Below are 22996 nucleotides of genomic sequence, written 5' to 3'. Positions count from 1 at the left end.
GAAAAACAAAAAAATGAGGTATTTTTTAACTTACGAACGGGTGATCGGATCTTGATGAAATTTGATATTTAGAAGGATACCGTATCCCAGGGCTCTTATTTTAAATCCAGACCGGATCTGGGGGGATGTGAGTAGGGGAAACATAAAATCTTTGAAAACGCTTAGAGTGGGGGAATCGGGATGAATATTGGTGGAAATTGTGATTCATTTTTTGTTTGTTCTGTATCAATGAGGATTGTTAAATTTTCTTTATGTGTTTTGCCTTGTAGTCGAGCTTGTCTCTCCATTTGGGCAAGTTGAAGATTTTGATGAAAATGAATATTTGAATAAATGAATCTGAATCTGAATCTGAAAAGCTAAGCACGAGTCCTAAATACGTGATTGACATAACCGGAACAGATCCGCTCTCTTTGGGGGAGTTAGTGGGAGGGTTAATTCTGAAAAATTTGAAAAAATGAGGTATTTTGACTTACGAAGGAGTGATCAAATCTTTATGAAATTTCATATTTAGAAGGTTCTCGTAACTCAGATCTCTTATTTTACATCCCGATCGGATCCAGTGTCATTGGGGGAGTTTTTTTTTGGGGGGAGGGAATCTTTGAATAGGTTTAGAGTGGAGGGCTCGGGATGAAGCTTGGTGGGAAAAATAAGCACAAATCCTAAATACGTGATTGACATAGCCGGAACGGATCCACTCTCATTGGGGGAGATGGGGAGAGGGTTTATTCTGAAAAATTAGAAAAATGAGGTATTTTTAACTTTCGAAGGAGTGATCGGATCTCAATGAAATTTCATATTTAGAAGGATCTAGAAACTCAGACCTCTGAGACCTGAGAAAGATCTCAGACAAGTCCAAGATACGTGACTGACACACCGGACCTGATCCGCTGTCTGTGGCGGAGTTGGGAGGGTGGGGGGGTAATTGAGAAAAATTAGAAAATATGAGGCATTTGTAACTTACGAACGGGTGATCACTTATTGAAGTTTGTTGTTTAGAAGGATCTTGTGCTTCAGAGCTCTTATTTTAATTCATGACCAGATCCGGTGACATTGGAGGAAGTTGGAGGGGAAACTGGAAATCTTGGAAAACGTGAAAATTGAGGTTTCGTTATCTTAGGACAGGGTGATCGGATCTTAATTAAACTTGATGTATAGAAAGATCTTATGTCTCAGATGCTCCATTGTCATTTCGAATCGGATCCGGGTACATAGGGGGTTAGAGGGGGTAAACAAAAATCTTGGAAGCCGGAAATCTTGGAAAACACTTAGAGTAGAGAGACCGGGATGAAACTTGATGGGAAGAATAAGCACAAGTTCTAGATACGTGATTGACATAATTGGAACGGTTCCAGTCTCTGTGGGGGGGGGAGGAGGGTGTTAATTCGGAAAAATTTAGGTACTTTTTAACTAAAGAATGGGTGACCAGATCTTAATGAAATTTGATATTTAGAAGGAACTCATGTCTCTGAGCTCATATTTTAAATCCCGACCAGATCTGGTGACATAGGGGGAGCTGGAGGGGGAAACCAGAAATCTTGGAAAACGCTTAGAGTGAAGAAATCGGCTGAAACTTGGAGGGTAGAATAAGCAAATGTCGTAGATACGTGATTGGAACCGCCCTCTTTAGAGGAGATAGGGGGGGGGATCCAGGGCTTTGGTGAGTTCGGTGCTTCTAGATGTGCTAGGACAATGAAAATTGGTAGGAGTGTCAGGTACCTGCACTAATTGACTTGATAGAGTTGTTTTCCTCGAATCGACCATCTGTGGGGGGGGGGGGGTTGAAAGGCGAGGAAAAATTAGAAAAATGATTTATTTTTAACTCACGAGTGGATGATTATTACGATTATATATGATTATTACGAGCTTAATGAATTTTGATATTCAGAAGAATCTTGTGTCTCAGAGCTCTCATTTTAAATCCTGACCGGCATTAAGCCTCTGATTTTCCTTTTAAATCAACCTATTGATTCTTAGAATTTCGCTAGAGCTCATGCCATATGAGCTCTTGGCTTTTCCGAAAGTTTTATCTGATTTCAAATAAAATTTCATTTTATTTGATATTAGGGTAAATCATTAAAGGGATAGTCTACTTGCTCTTGTTACGGACCATACAATTTGATTGATTTGGGGCAGTAACAATAGGCTATAGTTTTAATTTAAGCCTATCCAAACTGGAGGAATTGCATTATGATAGGGTTTGATCAAGGTAGCATAGACGTTCGCCACTTGGTCTGTGCCAATATTTAATCACAGTAGGACTGATCTCCACTTTTCTCGGAAAAGTGGAGATCACTTTTCTCTTTATTTTTATTATTGATTTTCCCGCAGATGAGCCGATTTACGAAAATTTAGGCCGAGGGCGCAGTTTTTTTTCCAATTTCTATATGAAGGTACAAAAAACAAAATTTTCAAAATCTAAGTGGGATTGCCTTATTTCGATTTCTTTTAATGAAAATACCAATAAAGTATTTTTGAAGTCTAGGGTATAATTTCCCCTTGCATCACTTCAATCGGTGCCCTTAAACCCCACAGATATGAAACGATTCAGCCACAGAAACCATTCAACTTAATTAATTAAAAATTAACTTGCGAGAAGCATCCAAAACGAAAAAATTACATTACAGATATAAAACTTCAACTACAGATTTGTAATTTTAATCTCTTTTAAGTAATCAATGAATAATTTGGGGTCTCATCCTTTAATTATTGCCATTAGTTTTTGTGATCAATTGAATTAGTTCCATGCAAAATTAATCGAAAAAAAGAAAAAGAATGGAAAAAGAAAAACTCAAGAAAAACCACCGAAAACTGAAACATTTAGATGGTTAGCACAAAAAACACATTTACTCTTTGAAATATTACGGCCCAACAGCTTTTCCGTTCTTTTTCGAGCTTTTTATTGTTTTCAAAAGGTTCGTGGTAACGAACTGTAGTAAGGAACGACCAGGCTCATTAGTAACCGAAACTCTAAAAACAGAATTTTTATACCAATAGTAACATCAAAAGAAACACATTTTAATGCTGATTTTAAGTATATAAGTTTCATCAAGTTTAGTCCTACCCATCAAAAGTTGCGAGTCTGAGAAAATTTGCCTTATTTTAGAAAATAGATGGAAACTGGAAACACCCCCCTAAAAGTCATAGAATCTTAACGACCATCAGATTCAGCTTATCAGAGAACCCTACTGGTAAAGTTACAATCTCCTATCACCAAAAATGTGGAATTTTGTATTTTTTTTTGCCAGAAGCCAGATCACGGATGCGTGTTTATTTGTTTTGTTTTTTTCCCCGTGGGTGATCGTATCGATCCAGCGGTCCTAAAATGTTGCGAGAGGGTTCATTCGAACGGAAATTAAAAGTTCTAGTGCCCTTTTAAGTAACCAAAAACTTGGAGGGCACCTAAGCACCCTCCAACGCACATTTTTTCCCAAGGTCACTGGATCAAAATTTTAAATAGCCATTCTGTTCAGCTTAGTCGAAAACCTATTAAATATGTCTTTGAGGACGATTTAATCCCCCTCAGTCCCCAAGGGAGGGGCTGCAAGTTAAACGCTTTGACCATTGTTTACATATAGTAATGGTCATTACGAAGTGTAACGACGTTTTCAGGGGGATTTTTTTGCGTTGGGATGGGAGGGGGTTGCGTGGGAGGATCTTTCCATAAAGGAATTAATCATGAGAGAAGAGAATTGCCATGAAGGGGGCGCAGGATTTTCTAGCATTATTTAAAAAATGAGAAACTAAATTGTTATTTTTTTTCTCCTGGAAGTAATGAACAGTATTAATACTTAAAACGAACATAAAATATTACGTTTATAAGGGGGTTCGTCTTCGCCACAATACCTTGCTCTTTACGCTAAAGTATTTTTAGTAATTTTAACTATTTATTCTACGTCCTTTATGATTCAGAGGTCATTCTTTAAGATGTGGTATAAAATTCAAGCATTAGTGTAAAGAGCGAGGTATTGACAAGGGGGCAAACCCCCTCACATACGCAATAAAAGTTAACGAATATAGAAGTTCGTTACTTAAGTTATTTCGTAAGGTATGTATGTTTATTACTAACCAAAACGTTAGTGCAAAAATCAAAAAAATCTATTTGCATTTTTAAATAGCCAAAAATTGGAGTGCAAATAGGCCCCCTCCCCCTCTCCTTTATTTATCAAAATCATTCGATCGAAACTATGAGAAAGCCATTTAGCAAGAAAAAAATAATATGCAAATTTCGTTTTAATTATTCATGTGCGTTGAGCAACAATCAAAACACGTGTTAATTCAAAAACGTTCAGAAATTAAATAAAACAAACAAGCTTTTTTTTTAACTGCAAGTAAGGAGCGACATTAAAACTTAAAACCAATAGAAATTACTCCGTATATGAAAGGGGTTGTCTTTCCACAACGGCTCGCTCTTTACGCTAAAGTTTTTTTTTTTTGTTTTAAAAAGTGCAGTAGTGGCAGAGTCAAACTGTAGCGTGAAGAGCAGCGCGTTGTGGAGGGACAACCCCTTTCATATACGGAGTAATTTCTGTTCGTTTTAAGTTTTAATGTCGCTCCTTACTTGCAGTTAATTTTTTTTTTATTTAATATACAAAAGGAACAATCGGGTTTTGCGCTGGCTCAAAATTTGGCATAGTAACAATAGGTAAATACAACAAAGGCGGAGACTGCATTCCTTTATGTCTTTAAATAAAAATAACAAGTTTAAACAAAAAGTAAGGAGCAGCATTAAAACTTCAAACGAACAGAAATATATTACGTATATGAGGGGGTTTCCCCCTCCTCAATACGTCTTCTTTACGCTAAAGTTTTTTAGTACTTTTAAAAAGCTTCTTATTGTTCTTGTTAAACGAATATAGTGTTTCAGGGGTCGTTTTTAAACTTCTGTTCGTTTTAACTTTTAATGTAGCTCCCTACTTCCAGATGAAAAAGTTTCTTTTTTCTTATTTAATTTTGATCTTTTTTAAATAATGCCAGGAAATCTGGCTACTTTTCCACGGAAAAAGCCTTCCTACCCAAGGATTTATTCTCTAGACTATTCAATTCCGATGAAAATTTACCCCGGACAAATACCCTTAACATTTCCGCGCGTAAAATTGAGTTGGCAAAGAGAAAGCAAGACATAAGAAGAATTTTTTATAGGAACTCTGACAAATTCCCCCAGTGTAAAATTTTTTACGAAAAATTTACCACCTGGAAACTTCCCTCCCCGTGGAAAATTTTCTCCGTGGAAAATTCCACCAACAGAAAATCCCCGCCATCAAAAAATATATGCACCCTTCCTAATAACAAATACTATACGGGAACAATAGGAACCTTTTTCAACTCAAAGACCTTTCCCCAGGGGCTCTGAGATGGTCATGATACCCCCAAAGGCATAGTTATTCGGTCTTTCAACTATGCTGAACATAATGGCTGTCTCAAAAGTTTGATCGGACGATTTGAGAAAAAAGAGGCATGGGAATCAGACAAATGTTCTCAGACTCGTAGCTTCTGATGAATAAGGTTAAACTTATTAAACTTACATGTTTTAAATCAGCATAAAACTCCGATTCTTTTGATATACCAATTGTTCTAATTAAACGAGCTTTGCCTTTCAGGGGTCATTTTTAAAGAATTGGGACAAAGTTTAAACTATAGCTTTAAGAATGAGGCGTTGAAGAGGGAGAAACACTTCTCATATACGTAATAATTTCTGTTCGTTTTAAGTCTCAATGCTGCTCCTTACTTTGAACTTTTCTAAACATTATCTTTCTGATTTTTTTTTAAATAACGCCAGGAAATCTGGCAGAAAAATCCCTCTCCCCATGAAAATATCCTCTGGACAATTCAATCCTCGTAATAATTTACCCCAGACAATTACCTTTAGGCTATCCACGCATAAAATTGAGTCGGTAAAGAGAAAGCAAGGTATATAATGAAATTTCGTATACGAAATTAAAATGAAATTTGCATATTTATTTTTTTGGCTAAATAGCTTTCTCATAGTTTTGATCGAATGATTTTGAGAAAAAAGGAGCGGGGGAGGAGGCCTAGTTGCCCTCCTATTTTTTTGTTACTTAAAAAGGCAACTAGAACTTTTGATTTTTTACGAATGTTTTTATTAGTAAAATATATACGTAACTTACCAATTAACTTACATAACAAACTTCTTTGTTCGTATTTTCTTATTACGTATATGAGGGGGTTCACCCCCTCTTCCGTACCTCGCCCTTTGCACTAAAGCTTAAATTTTGTCCAAATTTCTTAAGAATGACCCCTGAATCACAAAAGCCGTAGAATAAATAGTTTTAATTACTAAAAATACTTTAGCGTAAAGAGCGGGGTATTAGGAGGAGGTGAGACCATTTTATGCGTAATTATATCTGTTCGTTTTAAGTTTTAATGCTTCTCTGTATTCTCATGTATTCTCTGTATTCTCATGTTTTTATTACGTATATGAGGGGGTTCACCCCCTCTTCCGTACCTCGCTCTTTGCACTAAAGCTTAAATTTTGTCCCAATTTCTTAAGAATGACCCCTGAATCACAAAAGCCGTAGAATAAATAGTTTTAATTACTAAACATACTTTAGCGTAAAGAGCGGGGTATTAGGAGGAGGTGAGCCCATTTTATACGTAATTATTTCTGTTCGTTTTAAGTTTTAATGCTTCTCCTTACTTTCAGTTGAAAAAAACTTTTTCATATTTATTTTTTCATTGTTTTTTTTAATGATGCTAGAAAATCCTGCGCTCCCTTCATGAAAATTTTCTTCCCTTATGACAAATTCCTCCAAGGAAAGTTCCCCCAACATATCTCCCTCTTCTCAACTCCCAACCTAAAAATCTCTCTAAAAACGTCTGTACACTTCCAAATAACCATTACTATATGTAAGCACTGGTTAAAGCTTGTAACTTGTAGCCCCTCCCATGGGGACTGTGGGGGAGTAAGTCGTCCCAAAGACATAGTTATAAAGTTTTTAGACTTCGGTGAATAAAATGGCTATCTCAGAATTTTGATCCTGTGATTTTGGGAAAATAATTGGCGTGGGAGGGGGCCTAGGCACCCTCCAATTTTTTGATCACTTAAAAAGGGCACTAGAACTTTTTATTTCCGTTGGAATAAGCCCTCTCACAACATTCTAGGACCACTGGATCGATACGATCACCCATAGGAAAAAACAAACAAATAAACACGCATCCGTGATCTGTCTTCTGGCAAAAAAAATCCACATTTTTGGTGATAGGAGATTGTAACCTTAACAGTAGGTTTCTCTGATACGCTGAATCCAATGGTATGGTTTTCGTTATGATTCTGTGACTTTTAGGGGATGTTTCCAGTTTCCCCCGTTTTTCTAAAACAAGGCAAATTTTCTCAGACTCGTAACTTTTGATGGGTAGAACTAAACTTGATGAAACTTATATACTTAAAATCAGCATTAAAATGTGAATCTTTTGACGTAACTATTGGTATAAAAATTCTGTTTTTTAGAGTTTCGGTTACTATTGAGCCGGGTTGCTCCTTACTACAGTTTGTTACCACGAATCGTTTGATTTAAAAAAAAAAAACAACAAAAAGCAAATAAACACGCATCCGTGATCTGTATTCTGGCAAAATTCCACATTTTTATATAAAATTCCACAAATATAAAATTGTGGCAAAATTCCACATATATGAAATTCCACATATTTATAGAGAAGAGCTTGAAACTTCTACCGTAAGGTTCTGTGATACGCGGAATGTGATGGTATAATTTTCGTTAAGATTGTTTGACCTTTAGGGGGTGTTTTCCCCTATTTTCGAAAATGAGGCAAATTTTCTCAGGCTCGTAACTTTTGATGGGTGACATTAATCTTGATGAAACTTATATATTTAAAATCGGCATTAAATGCGATTCTTTTGATGAAACTATTGGAATCAAAATTCCATTTTTTAGAATTTCGATTACTATTTAGCCGGGTCGCTCCTTACTACAGTTCGTTACAACGAACTGTTTGATTTTTTTTCCCGGGGTGATCGTATCATCCAAAGTTCTAATGCCCTTTTTAAGAAGCCAAAAAGACTGGTGGGTAGTAACCCCCCACGCTCTTTCCCTCCCTCCCCCCTAAAGTCGTCCGATCAAAATTTCGAGATATCCCTTTTGTTCAGCATAGTTTAAAATTTCAATATCTATTCCTTTGGAGATAACAAAACCCCCCTCCCCACAGACTCTGGGGAAAAGGCTGGAAGCTACGAAATTTACCCATCGCTTCCGTGTAGTATTTGTTATTTTGTCCATAAGAAATTTTCCTGGGGGATTATCTGCAAGGATGAAATTGACCGGGAGGAATTTTAAGGGAGGCTATTTTACTTGGGAGGAATTTTCCACGGAAGGAGGGGAATTTTCCACAAAGGGAACTGGATTTTTCGACATTATTTGAAAAACGATAAGAAATTAGATAAAAAAATTTCAACTGAAAGCAAGGAGTTAAATCAACTTAAAACAAGCAGAAATCATTCTATATATGAGAAGGGTTGTCCCCACCTCAGTACCTCGTTCTTTACTTAAAAATTTAACTTTTTATCCAAATTCTTTAAGGGTGACTCCTGAAACACAATTTGATTAAAATAGAAAACGTTTTTAAGTTATAAAATACTTTTGCGTGAAGAGCGAGGTATTGAGTAGGAAGAAAGCTCCTTCATTTACAGAATAATTTCTGCTTGCTTTAAGTTTTAATGTTGCTTCTTACTTTCAGCTGAAAGAAGTGTTTTTTTTTAATTTATCACAATAAATAATCACTTGGATTAAATCACACTTTTGAAGATGTTGGTATTTGATACTCACCTTTCCTTTTCGCTTTGTTGTAATTAAAAGTATTGCCATCATCAAAACATAATTAATTTTGATGTTTTCTATATCAGATTCTGATGAAAGATTTTAGCCACATGACAGTGAATATAAATAAGACTCGTTTCATATCAAGATCTTTGTCGCAGGTTCAGGTTTGTCACCGGATGTACACAAATTGTAAATGTACTTCTTCAGGCTATCTTTTTTTTTTCGAGGACTATCAAAATAAATATTGAGAAATTCGCCATAAGCATATCCAAAACATAAAAAAATATAATACTACAAGGAAACCACTATTTTTTACCAATAAATCTAGATCTATTGAAAGAGACGGTGACTTAATAGAAGTAAATTCAAGGGGACACAGGGCATGGGACTTAATTCTTTATTTATTTTCATTTTTGTTGGTATTACTCTCTGGTAATTTCCGGCCTGTGACTCCCAATTGTTGACACACGGCACCCTCTGGCAAGCATTATGACACATAGAATAGTTTTTTGAAAATTCATCTGCAAAAATATTCGTTTAAACTAGAATCGATCTTTTTATTCTGATGAATCTGATTACCCATGGCAATTTATTCTCATTACTCCCGGCAATTGACGCCAGCCTGACAGAATATGCTAGCCCGATGGCACCCTCTGGCGAGCATTATCTCACCTAAGGGTTTTTAAACAGTTTTTTCCACAAAAATAACTTTATAAACTGAAAATGACAATTGCTTCGGCCTTTGATAGTCAATGGCTGACTCACGGCACCTTCTGGCAAGCATTGTCACACATATGCATTTTTCAGGCATTTTTCTGCAAAAATATCAGTTTAAACTAAAATCAATCTTTCAAACTTACTACAAATCCCCAATAGCGTTTCTTCTGATCACACCTGGCAATTGATGCCAGCGTGGCACAATTTAGCAGTCTAATGATACCCTCTGGCACAGATTATCACGCCAAAGGGTTTTCAACCTATTCCCCACAGATATAACTCCACAAACTAAAATTGACCATTGTTTTTATTTAAACAGCGGAAAATTGTCATTTCATTGTTAGATTGCGATATTAGGTGCTATTAGGTTTGGTTAACCTAACCTATGATATGTTAGGTTGACAAATCTAACCTAACTGCGCGCCCTCTAACCTGACTTAACCTAACCTATCACGTTTAGTTTAGGTTAACATATCCTAGTTAAGTTAGATTTTGCGCCTTCTAACCTAACTCAACCTAACCTGTCATGTCTATGTTAGGTTAAACTAGCCTAATAGCATCTAAGAAAAAGGCTAAATCCTTAAAAAACGGTGCGAGTGTGCATAAAATACCCATATGAATCATATTGTTTTTCTGTCTGTTAAAACTGGTCGGTTTCAGGCACCCAAAGTTATATACCTTAGTTATATCTGGGTCGCAGGTACCTATGCTGTGTGAGGTGATACTTTTATTGGTTAAGGACTAATTTCCTATGTTTTTGGTAACCTTAGATCACTCTCTAAGAAAACATCTCTAAAAATCCTCAAAGAAGGGCTATTTTATATGTTTTAAACAAGTTTGTATCATTCTCTAAGAAAACATTGATAAAAATTGTCTTAGAAGGAGTATTTTATTATGTTTGTAGCAAGTTTTTATCGTTCTCCAAGAAAATATCTCTAAAAATCTCTGAGAAGAATTATTTTCTCGCATATTGAACAGGTTTGTATCATTCTCTAAGAAAACTACTACTACTACTACTACTAATAACTCACCGCAGCACCAAGCCACCTGAGGCCAACACAGCTACGCCACACACTCCCCCTCCATCCTAATCTCTTGAAAGCCTGCCTCTTTACACCATCCAAGGAAGTTCCCATATCCTTAAATCTTTATTTATGACATCCTCCCAACCCAGACAAGGACGACCTGCTTTCCATGTAGCCCCAGACGGTTGGCCAAAAAAGACAATCTTCGGTAATCTGTCATCCTTCATCCCTAGAACTTGGCCTAGCCATCTCAACCTTTCTTTCATTATAGCCCTAGAAACCGAATTGAACCACATTTTTCGTGCAACCTACTGTTTGAAATATGGTCAGTCAGCCGGGTACCCAGAACAATCCGTAGGCAATTTCTCTGGAAAACCTTTTAAACATTTTTTAAGTAGTTCGTTATGTTTACTGCTTTGAAATTTTCTTTCATATGCTTTCTATATTATCTTTTTAGTTGCTAGCTATGCTAGGTATTATTTTCTGGGCATGTAGAGTTATTATCATTACATTATCTAATTTTTTGACGTTTTCCCTTAAAATATTCATGTCTTCTTTTGTAGATAATCGAAATAGGTGGGATACGTGTTCTCCAACTACTACTACTACTGCTACTTCTCTAAGAAAACATCTTTAAAAATTCTCTAAGAATGACTATTTTCCTGCGTTTTGAACAAGTTTATATCATTTTTTTAAGAAAACATCTTTAAAGATTCTCTAAGAAGGACTATTTTCCGATGTTTTCAACAAGTTTGTATCAGTATCAATGACACTGTCTCTAAAAATACTGCAAGAAAATCTTCTTCCTATGTTTTGAACAAGTTTATATCATTCTCTAGAAAATATCTCTAAAGATTCCATAAGAAAGACTATTTTCCTATGTTTTGAACAAGTTTATATCAAAGTTTATATGTTTTTGGCAAATTTATCTAAGAAAACATCTCTAAATATTCTCTAAGAAGGACCATTTTTCGATGTTTTGAACAAGTTTATATCATTTTTTAAGAAAACGTCTTTAAAGATTCTCTAAGAAAGACTATTTTCCGATGTTTTCAACAAGTTTGTATCAGTATCAATGACAATATCTTTAAAATACTCTAAGGAAATCTTCTTCCTATGTTTTAAACAAGTTTATATCATTCTCTAGAAAACATCTCTAAAGATTCCATAAGAAAGACTATTTTCCTATGTTTTGAACAAGTTTATATCAAAGTTTATATGTTTTTGAACAAATTTATCTAAGAACACATTTCTAGATATTCTCTAATAAGGATTATTTTCTAGGTTTTGAACAAGTTAATGTCATTCTTTAAGAAAGCATCTCTAAAAATTCGTTATAAAGGATATCTTGCTATATTTTGAACAAGTTTATATAATTCTCTAAGAAAACATCTCTAAAAATTCTCAAAGAAGGATTTTTTCTATGTTTTGAACAAATTTATATCATTATCTAAGAAAAAATCTCTAAAGATTCTCTAAAGAGGACTGTTTTCCTATATTTTGAACAAGTTTATATCAATCTCTAAGGAAACATCTCCAAAAACTCTCTAACAAAGACTATTTTCCTATTTTTTGAAAAAAGTTTATATCATTCTCTAAGAAAACATCTCCCAAGATTCTCTAAGAATGACTATTATCCTATCTTTGAACAAGTTTATATCATTCTCTAAACAAACATCTCTAAAAATCCTCTAAAAAGGACTATTTTCCTTTGTTTTGAACAAGTTTATATAATTCTCTAAGAAATATCTCTAAAAATTATCTTAAAAGGGCTATTTCTAAGAAAGATCATTTTCTAAGAAAACAATGGCAAGTTCTGCTGTTCAAATAAAAACAATGGTCATTTTTATTTTATAAAGTTATTTTTTGTGGAGGAAAGGTTTGAAAACCCTTAGGTTTGATAATATGTGCCAGAGGGTGTCATTGGGCTGTTATATTGTGCCAGGCTGGCGTCAATTGCTAGGAATCATCAGAAGAAACGCTACTGGGGATTTTTCATTAAATTTAAACGATCAATTCTAGTGTAAAACGATATTTTTGCAGAAAAATGCTCAAAAACTGTTATATGTGTGATAGTGCTTACCAGAGGGTGTCGTGTGACAGCAATTGAGTGTCACAGGCCGGCAATTGCCATGGAACATTGCAATCTAACAGTGAAATAGTAAATGTCCGTTTTTCAAATAAAAAAAATGCTAATTAAAACTATCGTCTGTATAAAACTCCTTTTGTATAATAAATGACATTATTCCAACACTATCATGTATCCTTATTGCTTTTTAAATGCAGATGAATGTGACGTCATTCACATAGAATTTTTCTTCCAAATTAAGGATTTAAAGTATAGTCACCAAAGGGTGCTCGGCCTACCCATAACCCACCAAAATATTGCCATGCCCCTCCGGTCGGGCGTGCACAACACGTTGGGAATCACAGCTTTAAACCCTTTTTTTGCGATGATTGATATACGAAAACTAACAACTTAATTTAGGAAGAATAGACTTCGCAAGGGGCTGTCCACTCTGTACCCTCTGCTTTACACCTTTGGGTGCCACTTGGTCCGCCGCGAATGGCACACTTCGCACCTCGCATAGAAAGAACTTCCGTCATACTTCCCATGATGTACGCGATTTTTAGAATTGTGGAGAACTTTGTAGCCTTCACTTTCACCAGGAGTTATAAGTGTTTATTAACCGTTACTGCTTATAGTATCGATTATTTTCCTCTTTCTACTGTTTCTGGAAACGTGTAATAATGCAGATGCAGTACTTTTAAAGAAAACATCATCAATAGTGGAGGAAATGATAGACCTCCTGCCTAGTCTGGGATTTTTATGTGAGATGTGGGTTCTAAGATATCGGGCTAGACCTGCTAAGAGGGATATCGATTGACTGGAGCCTAGTCTGAAACCGGCTTTTGATTTTGTGTCTCGTGGCTTTTTGCCACTATATTGCAGCCAGTGGAATTTAAAAAATTATTGTTGCTATTTTCAGGAACGGGCCCTTAACCGCCCCTGACCCCTCCCAAAAAAATGGAAGAAACTCCTATAGATAAGATGTTTCCACAATTTTCGTACCATTCATGTAATTTGGTTGTTTTTGTGTTTTTCTTTAATTTGGGTCCCTAAGTAAATTTTGCCTGCGTGCCTACTTCTAATTCTAGTAGTCACCTACGCACCGCTAATCTTTTGATGCATTTTCCTATCAGATTTTGATACAGGTTTTTGGTCACAGTACATATGATATGAATGAAAATCTAAATTCATAGACTGTTTATCTCAGTTCTCAGGTTGTCTATGATGGATACACAAAAACTATCACCGTCCTTCAGCTGTCCTATAAGAAGATATGTCCCTTCACTTCCGCGGGAGGCGATGAAAAAGGCAGAGACAGAGTTGAACGAGACAGACGAGCTCCGAGAAAAATGTATAATAAAGCTTAGAAACTGGATTGAAACTCGACCTGATTTGGGTCTTATGGATATTGGTGAGTACAAATACGTAATAACAATTTATGGCATGCTAATAATGTCATACCTCAGTCAGGTATGTGCACAAAGAACGGAGGGAGTGTTGATGCCAGCGGTCCATTGGCAGTCAAAATTTAAGGATGCTCTCCCCACTCCCCAATATATTGCCAATGAGACAATTTAACTTGGCTTTATTGTCTTTATTTTCTAAAAAATAAAAAACAGTTTTTTTTCGGCTGAAAGTAAGGAGCAAAATTAATACCGAAAACGAACATAAATCATTGTGTATATGCTTGGGGAGGGTGGCGCCCTCCTCAATATCTCACTCTTTGCGCTAAAGTTTGACTTTTTGTTCCAATTGTTTAGAATGACTCCTGAAGCACAAGGACCATTTAATTAGAATAATAAGCTTTTTAGAAGTTGTAAAAAACTGCAGGGTAAAGAGTGAGGCATTGAGAAAGGGAAACACCTCTCATGTTTCTTTTTGTTTTAACCTTTAATGCTGCTCCTGTCTTTCAGTCGAAAAAAAAGTTTTAAAAAAATTTAATTTCTGATCTTGTTTAAATAATGCTGAGAATTCTAGCTCCCCTCCATGGGAAAATTGGTTACCGCACGAAAAATTCCTCTATGGAAATATTCTTCAAAGTGTCCTCCCCGCAAGAAATTTCCCCCTCCAGCACCAATTTTATTTATATAAGGCTGCTTCTTTGGCTTATTTTATTTTTTGAACAAGAAGTACAATAAATGGTGATAGACTATGATCTATCAATTGGTTATGTATGAGAGACTGCTAGATGTGTTCCTTTAGGTTTGTTCTTACCCAAGGCAAAAACTTACCGTCAATTTCAATCGGACCTAACATTGTTTTCATGTATCTCAGGTCTTGGCCATCGCTTGAATTTGTGCTATTAGTCCTGGCAATTAGCATTTTTAGGCTAATTTCTGTCTTTTTTGTGTTAGGCACGTGCTATGCCTTTTCTTAAGGCAAATAAGAGAAGGTGATTCCTTATAGCGACGGGACGTCGAAAAAACTCACTAAGGTACTGCTGGTGAGAATTTTATGCTGCAGGTAGGACTAATGAGCAACTCCGGCGAGTAGATATCATCAGCTTAGCTTCGCCATGTATGATCTTTGAAATTTTCGTTGAGGGTATCACAAGCGCTGACGTGTACTGAATGTATCATGTTTCCCAGATCCTACCGCTCAGACTGCTTGAATTTGGATTCGCTGGAGAGGTTTGTGGGAAACTGGCAAAATTGGACTAACACGTTCAACAAAGGGCTTAATTACATGATCAGAATAGTCATAGTAAGGGTTGATCGGTTACAGATTTTTGCATCGGAAGAGTACTTATAGCTTTTAGGAGCAGTACGATCATATTTAACTGAAGTATTCAGCCCATATGAAATCTGACAATAAACTTACTATTAGGTGACGAAAAGTGAAGCCATACATTGTCTGCTACCCTTTGATGAAAAAATCGTGATGATGTTTCATGGTTTGTGCAATGCAAATTAAGGAGTATTTTACTTTTTGTTGTATTGAAATTTACATCCGAATTACCTGCTCAGTCCTGAATTTTCATCAAACTGGCCTGAAGTTTCATTTTATATTGATTGCATTAACCGTACCTAGGCTACCGTACCTAGGGATTGTATTATGAGTAATTGTGCCATCAGAATAATAATGATATATATTCAACAGTGTCCCAGGTGATGGGTAAGTACTATGCAAAGAATACAGCCTAAAACACGTCCTTGAGCCACTCCAGCTGATACTTTGACTCACCTTTGTAGTGCAATCGCCTCTAACAACTTTTAGCGACCGTTGGCGAAGGAAAGCTGCAATGACCTATAGATGATCAATCGTTCCGTAGGCCTAAATTTTGGATAAACAAAATTGCAAAGAACGATCGAAAGCTTTTTTATGCCAAAAAAGAACAGCTGAATGTTGGTATCTAATATAAATCTAATTAATTAATTCTGGGTCTTTGCTATTTGAACAAGAGCTAAGAGCTCATATGGCACTTGTGACGAGGTTAGAAGAGCCAAGAGCTCATATGGTATGATCTCTAGGAAAATTCTAGAAGTCAATGGATTGATTTAAAAGGAAAATCAGAGGCTTAATGCCGGTCGGGATTTAAAATAAGAGCTCGAAGACACCAGGTCCTTCTAAATATCAAAATTCATTAAGATCCGTTCACCCACTCGTAAGTTAAAAATGCCTCATTTTTATCTAATTTTTCCTCTCCCTTCATTCCCCCAGATGGTTGAATAAGGGGAAACGACTTTATCAAGTCCATTTATGCAGGTCCCTGACAGGCCTACAAATTCTCAGCGTCCTAGCACGTCCAGAAGCACCGAACTCTCCAAACCACTGGACCCCCCTAACTCCCCCAAAGAGAGCGGACCTAGTCGGGTTACGTCAATCACTTATCTGCAAAATTTCCTTAATCTACCCACCTAGTTTCATCCCTATCTCTCCACTCTAATCGTTTTCCAAGATTTCCGGTTTCCCCTCCAACTCCCCCCAGTGTTACCAGATCTGGTTGGGATTTAAAATAAAAGCTCTGAGACATGAGTTCCTTCTAAATATCAAATTTCAGATCCGGTCACCAGTTCTTAAGTTAAAAATGCCTCAATTTTTCCAATTTTACCGAATTAACAACCCCCCCCCCAACTCCATCAAGAGAGCGGATGCAGTCCAGTTATGTCAATCACATATCTAGGACTTGTACTTATTCTTCCCTGAAGAGTTTTAGCCCGATCTCTCAACTCTAAGCATTTTCTAAGATTTCCTGTTTCCCCCTCCAACTTCTCCAATGTAACCAGATATGGTAGGGATTTAAAAAAAAGCTCTGAGACACGAGGTCCTTCTAAATATGAAATTTCATTAAGATCTGATCACCCATTCGTAAGTTAAAATACCTCATTTTTTTTTTTTTTTCCTCTCCCTCCAGCCCCCCAGATGGTCAAATCGGGAAAACGACTGTTATCAAGTCAATTTGTGCAGGTCCCTGACACGCCTACCAATTTTCATCGTCCTAGCACCTCCAGAAGCACCGAACTCGCCAAAGCGCTGGCAATCCCCCAACTCCCCCAAAGAGAGCAGATCCATTCCAATTATGTCAATCACGTATCTAGAACTTGGGCTTATCCTCCCCTTCAAGTTTCATCTTGATATCGCCACTCTAAGTGTTTTCCAAGATGTCTGTTTCCTCCCTCTAACCCCTTGTGTCCCCGGAATTGAAGACGGAGCATCTGAGACATAAGATCTTTCAATGTATCAAGTTTCATTAAGATCTGATCACGCATTCGTAAGATAAAGATACCTCAATTTTCACATTTTCCAAGATTTTCGATTTCCCCCTCCAACATCCCCACTGTCACCAGATCTGGTCGGGATTTGTAAGAAGAGCGCTGAAGCACAAAATCCTTCTAAATATCAAATTTCATTAGGATCTGATCACCCATTCATAAGTAACAAATACCTCATTTTTCTAATTTTTTCGAATTGTTCCCCCCCCCCCGCGGATCCTCCAAAAAGTGGGGTCCAGTCCGCTTATGTCAGTCACGTGTCTTGGACTTGTGCTTATTCTTCCCACCAAGTTTCATCCTGGTCTCTCCGCTCTAAGCGTTTTTCAAGATTTCCGGCTCCTCCTCATCTCCCCCCAATGACAATGGATCCGGTCGTGATTTTGGATAAGATATCTGAGTTACGAGGTCTTTCTAAATATGAAACTTCATTAAGATCTAATCACTCTTTCGTAAGTTAAAAATACCTCATTTTTTCTATTTTTTTTCAGAATTAACCCCCCACCCCCAACTCCCACAAAGAGAGTGGATCCGTTCCAGTTATATCGGTCACGTATCTAGGGTTTGTGCTTATTTTTCCCACCAAGTTTCGTCCCGATCCCTCCACTCTAAGTGTTTTCGAAGATTATAGCTTTCCCCCTCCAACTCACCCCCATGTCACCTGATCCGGTCGGGATTTAAAGTAAAAGCTCTGAGACACGATATCCTTTTAAATATCAAATTTCATTAAGATCCGATCACCCTTTTGTAAGTTAAAAATAACTCATTTTTTCTAATTTTTCGAATTAATCATCCCCCACTCCCTCTATATGGTCGAATCAGGGAAACGACTATTATTTGATAACCTGGTCTAGTCCCTGATACGCCTGCCAAATTTCATCGTCCTAGCTTATCTGGAAGTGCCTAAACTAGTAAATCCGGGACAGACAGACAGACAGACAGACCGACCGACAGAATTTGCGATCGCTATATGTCACTTGGCAAATACCAAGTGCCATAAAAACGAGCATAGATTGCTTTCTTTTAAAATAGTTAAGGGTGTCAACTAGCTACCCGAGTGTCAACTAGCAACCGATTTGACTGATACCAGTTTGATTTTTAATGCAATTCTCATATACTTTTCTTACGCTGGACGGTTCTTATGGCTGATCGGTTCTTATGGTCCTACTGTAGTTGCGTCTGCATCTGCTCAAGAGATCGAGATCAGAAAGCATGAGCGACCAACTGGCACGTGCGCAGGGGGGGGGGGGCTTGCCCCCCCCCCAAAAAAATTCTGAAATGTTTAATTTCCCCATGGTTTCCTGGGATTTCTGGCAAAAGTAGGATATTTGTTAAGAATCTAGATACATGTGTGAAGCCTGTTTTGGTGGATTTTACAGCATGCAATTATCCGGTCAAGTCACTGCCAAATCATTAACACATTTTCTGTCTAGATTTTTACCCTCTTTGAAGTAATTTGCAATTGTACTGTTATTTTTTTTGTAAAGAGAGTTGGTATCCCCCCTTTTCAGGATAAAGTACCGCTTTTAATCGATCAATTTTGGAAACTGTTATTCTTCATTAAAATCTACGCTTTTGCAATAGAAGAACTGCCCCTCATAGCACCCATATTGCGCTGTTAACCCTAAAATTTCCCTTTCAGTGGGATATAATAGATTAATCACTGGTTCTAAATCGCTATTAACATAACCTGAGCCTAAAACATACTTTTGAGGCTTCAGTCTTCTTCCCCCCATCCGCTACAATACTACAGATTAAAGTTAATCTGTATATTCCAATATACGTGCTTTTGCATTACTAAATAAAATTGCTACTTTATATCTGCTGTTTCCAAGGTCCCCCACCCGAAAAAATTCCTGCGTACTTGCCTGGCGACCATCCAAGCCTTTGTAAAAGGTCCAGCGGCAAAGCACTTTCTAAAAAGAGAGGTAAGAAAGCTAGCAAACCCAGTCACACATCTTTCAAGGACAATATTAGCACTGTCAAGGTCTTTTCAAGGTCCAGAGTCTTTCAAGGACTCTGGATCGAAATCAATTATAATGTCCAATCAAAGGAGGTATCTAAGCCCCCTGTTTACATATACGTAGTGGAACTCTGTGTCCGCTTGAGGTGGAAAGACAGTGGGAGTGACTCTTTTATCTGTAGAAGCTTGTGCATAAGATTTCGCAAGATGATTACTTTTTCATTATCGCATGTTTACGTTTCAATGGGCAGAGCAACATGTGTTAAATTTTTTTAGAGGAATGGTCTAGGGATTGAAGTGCCCGTTCGACCAGCCGTTCAAAAATGCTGTTCGATTCCAATTTCTAGGTCTATGATAAAAGAAAGATCAAGGACACGTTTTACGGTTGGATGATGGCATATTGGCAAATATTGTGCTTCTTGGCCATCCACCTGGGGCTAAATCGAAAGCTAGTCGTTCCCGAATTTGGTGGTAACTGGTCATAATAAAGAACTTAAAGAAAATTGGAACCTCATGGGAGGGGCTAAATAGGTTGGGATACGAGCATAGGTTTCTTGACCCCATATGACTTGGTGCTATAGTGAGTTGTCAGTAGTAGTAGTAGTAGTTATTGCTCATCTCTCAGCATTGACTGACAAATTTTCAGGTTGAGGAGATTTTGTTACCTCTATAAATTTAGGGACCTTCATGGAACTTCAGAAAAGATTTAAAATTGTGTAATGGCTATGCATGTCGATTGCGTTTCTTTCCCAAAAGAAATTCTCCTTAGTGACCTTAATTGCCTCCTCACATATCTCAACTTGGAAAAAAAGAACCTCAAATCGTAATCTAAATTTATCCCCTGCTCCCCATCCTCAAAAAGACTTTAAAATATTTTTCCAACACTTAGAATAAAATCAATCAAAGAATACACCAACATGAACCACTGTTACAATGCAAATAAATACCTAAATATTTTTAGGTAATAAAATACCTAAAGGTAATAAATTAGGTAATAAATACCTAAATACAACTAATTTTAAATTTAAATCAAGGAATAATCATAACTCTTCGAACCAAAAACTCTTCGTGATGTACGAAATCTTCTGTCTTTTCTTCTATAAATTCTAGCCTGCGCACTAAATAGTATTCGGTATTTATTATTTAAGAAAATTTGCAGTTAACAAATATCAAATGGTTCGCCTTTTTTTTTTTTTTTTTTTTTTAGGAAAGTTCCACTTTTTTTGTCAAAACGTAGGTGGATAAACTTTGCTTCACATGTGCATGTGATTAACCAAAAACTCTTCGTGATGTACGAAATCTTTGGTCTTTTGTTCTGTAGATTCCAGCCTGCGCACTAAATAGTATTCGGTATTTATTATTTAAGAAAATTTGCAGTTAACAAATATCAAATGGTTCGCCTTTTTTTTTTTTTTTTTTTTTTTTAGGAAAGTTCCACTTTTTTTGTCAAAACGTAGGTGGATAAACTTTGCTTCACATGTGCATGTGATTAACCAAAAACTCTTCGTGATGTACGAAATCTTTGGTCTTTTGTTCTGTAGATTCCAGCCTGCGCACTAAATAGTATTTGGTATTTATTATTTAAGAAAATTTGCAGTTAACAAATATCAAATGGTTCCACTTTTTTTTTAGGAAAGTTCCACTTTTTTTTGTCCAAACATAGGTAGATAAACTTTAATTCAAAAATCCTACGCATATTTCTCAGTCACAGCTTGATGTGCATTAAGGTAAGGGAGTGTCTTTTGCATAGTAACGTCTAACTTGATTACAGAAAAAAAGTAAAACAAACAAGAATTCAATTTGAATTTTGTGCATACAGTATTTTTTTGGCAAGAACATATATAGTGATGAAAAGAAACCATTGATGTAGCTCGGGGGTAAGTTGTACACTTATCCCGGGTGAAGCCTTTTCTGGGGCGTTATTTAGATAATATATTTATACCAGGGACTAGTGCGGGGGGAAGCCCTCTTCTGTGCCCCTCCCCTGAAATATTAATTTTCTTGAATTCCTGAACACTTCCCATTGAGATTATCAAGTAGTTCTTTTATATTATTGTCCTGACGTGTAAAACTGCATTATTATTGGTTCCTCCTGGGGAAAATTATTGCACACATGTGTGATATAAAACAAATATATCATAAACAAGCTGTTTCATGAATCACGTTGATCACGTTATAATTTGAAGGGTGGCGAAACTTAAATTTTCACAAGACTGTGAAAACCATAACTACGCCTATAGAGAGGGCTAGCTTCAATGCGCTTACCATTAGCTTTGTTCTTTCTTATAGAAAGAAAGTTCTTTCTTATACAGTGCGAACACAATTAATTTTTTCTATCTGGGTTTATATGATAATCAGAAATATTCAGGAACAACCTTAAAGTATCTTAAAGCACGTTGATCTTAAAGTGTCAAAGGCTGCGAAAATGAAATCTGATTGTTTGACTTGGTTAACTAGAAACTTAAGCTTTCATTTATATTTTAATAAATTGAGAAACATTGGGAAATTAGTTTGTAACGAAAGATGTCTGCATTTGTTTTTTTATGGTACTTGGTATTTACCAAATGACATATAGCGATCGCAATTTCTGTCGGTCTGTCCATCTGTCTCTGTGTCGGTCTGTCGGTCCCAGTTTTGCTAGTTTAAAAGTAAAAGAAAAGTAAGTAAGACGGCACTAGACCCTTGAAATCCAAACCGGCGGTGCTGATCTCCGTTTCATGGCCCTTCAGCTAGGAAGTGCGATGGGGGGCTTGGGGCCAATCATCCTGTGCTTTCACACGCCCTTCCTGCTTACCTTCCCCAGAATTCTCCAGGTACCCATTTAGAGCTGGGTCGACTCTGGCTGAGGTTGTAGAGTCAAGCCACTGACCCCCGTCCCAAACTAAATAACTGGTCACAACTGGGATTGAACCCATGCCCCTTGGACACAGAATTCCCACGCTAGCGCGCCAACCACTCAGCCAGGACAGGTTTTTGCTAGTTTAGGCACTTCCAGATAAGCTAGGACGATGAAAATTGGCAGGCGTATCGGGGACCAGCCAAAATCGTATTAGAAATTGTCTGTTGCCTGATTTTACCATTTGGAGGGGGGCTGGAGGGATGGGAAATTTAGCTTGTGAAAGGGTGATCGGATCTTAAAGAAATTTGATATTAAGAAGAACCTTGTGTCTCAGAGCTCTTTTTTTAAATCCTGACCGAATCCAGTGATACTGGGGGGGAATTGGAGGGGGAACGGGATATCTTGGAAAACACTTACGAGTGGAGAGATCAGGATGAAACTTGGCGGGAAGAATAAGCGCATTTCCTAAATACGTGATTGACATAAACGGACCTAATCTGCTCTCTTTAGGGGAATTGGGTGGGAGGGTGTTAATTCAGAAAAATTGAGGTATTTTTAACTTACGAACGGTGACTGGATATTAATGAAATTTGATATTTAGAAGGAATCCATGTCTCAGAGCTCTTATTTTAAATCCCGACCAGATCTGGTGACATTGGGGCGAGTTGGAGGGGGAACCGGATACCTTGGAAAACACTTAGAGTGGAGATATCAGCGTGAAACTTGGTGGGAAGAATAAGCTCATGTCGTAGATACGTGATTTATGTAACCGGACTGCATCCGATCTCTTTGGGGGAGCTGGGGGGGGGTTTCAGTGCTTTGGCGAGTTTGGTGCTTCTGGACGTGCTACGACGATGAAAATTGGTATGCGTGTCAGGAA

At 37.0% G+C, this 22996-nt stretch overlaps 2 protein-coding genes across 5 annotated transcripts in view; one reads left to right on the top strand and one right to left on the bottom strand.

The window, feature by feature from the left end:
- Positions 1-22996, top strand: part of LOC136029914 (retinol-binding protein pinta-like) — a 113263-nt gene that overhangs the window by 22657 nt on the left and 67610 nt on the right. For all 4 annotated transcript variants that reach the window (XM_065708428.1, XM_065708426.1, XM_065708430.1 and 1 more), the window contains exon 2: positions 13813-14016. In XM_065708428.1, the coding sequence (XP_065564500.1) occupies positions 13827-14016 (190 nt within the window). In that variant the 5' untranslated portion in view covers positions 13813-13826. The remainder of the gene's footprint in view (positions 1-13812; positions 14017-22996) is intronic.
- Positions 1-22996, bottom strand: part of LOC136029913 (actin-interacting protein 1-like) — a 247574-nt gene that overhangs the window by 189385 nt on the left and 35193 nt on the right. The gene's annotated exons all lie outside the window — the stretch shown is intronic.

The sequence above is a fragment of the Artemia franciscana genome, chromosome 8 (assembly GCF_032884065.1).
Source record: "Artemia franciscana chromosome 8, ASM3288406v1, whole genome shotgun sequence".
Taxonomy (NCBI): Eukaryota; Metazoa; Arthropoda; class Branchiopoda; order Anostraca; family Artemiidae; genus Artemia; species Artemia franciscana.
This window is presented reverse-complemented; position numbering and strand designations above follow the sequence as displayed.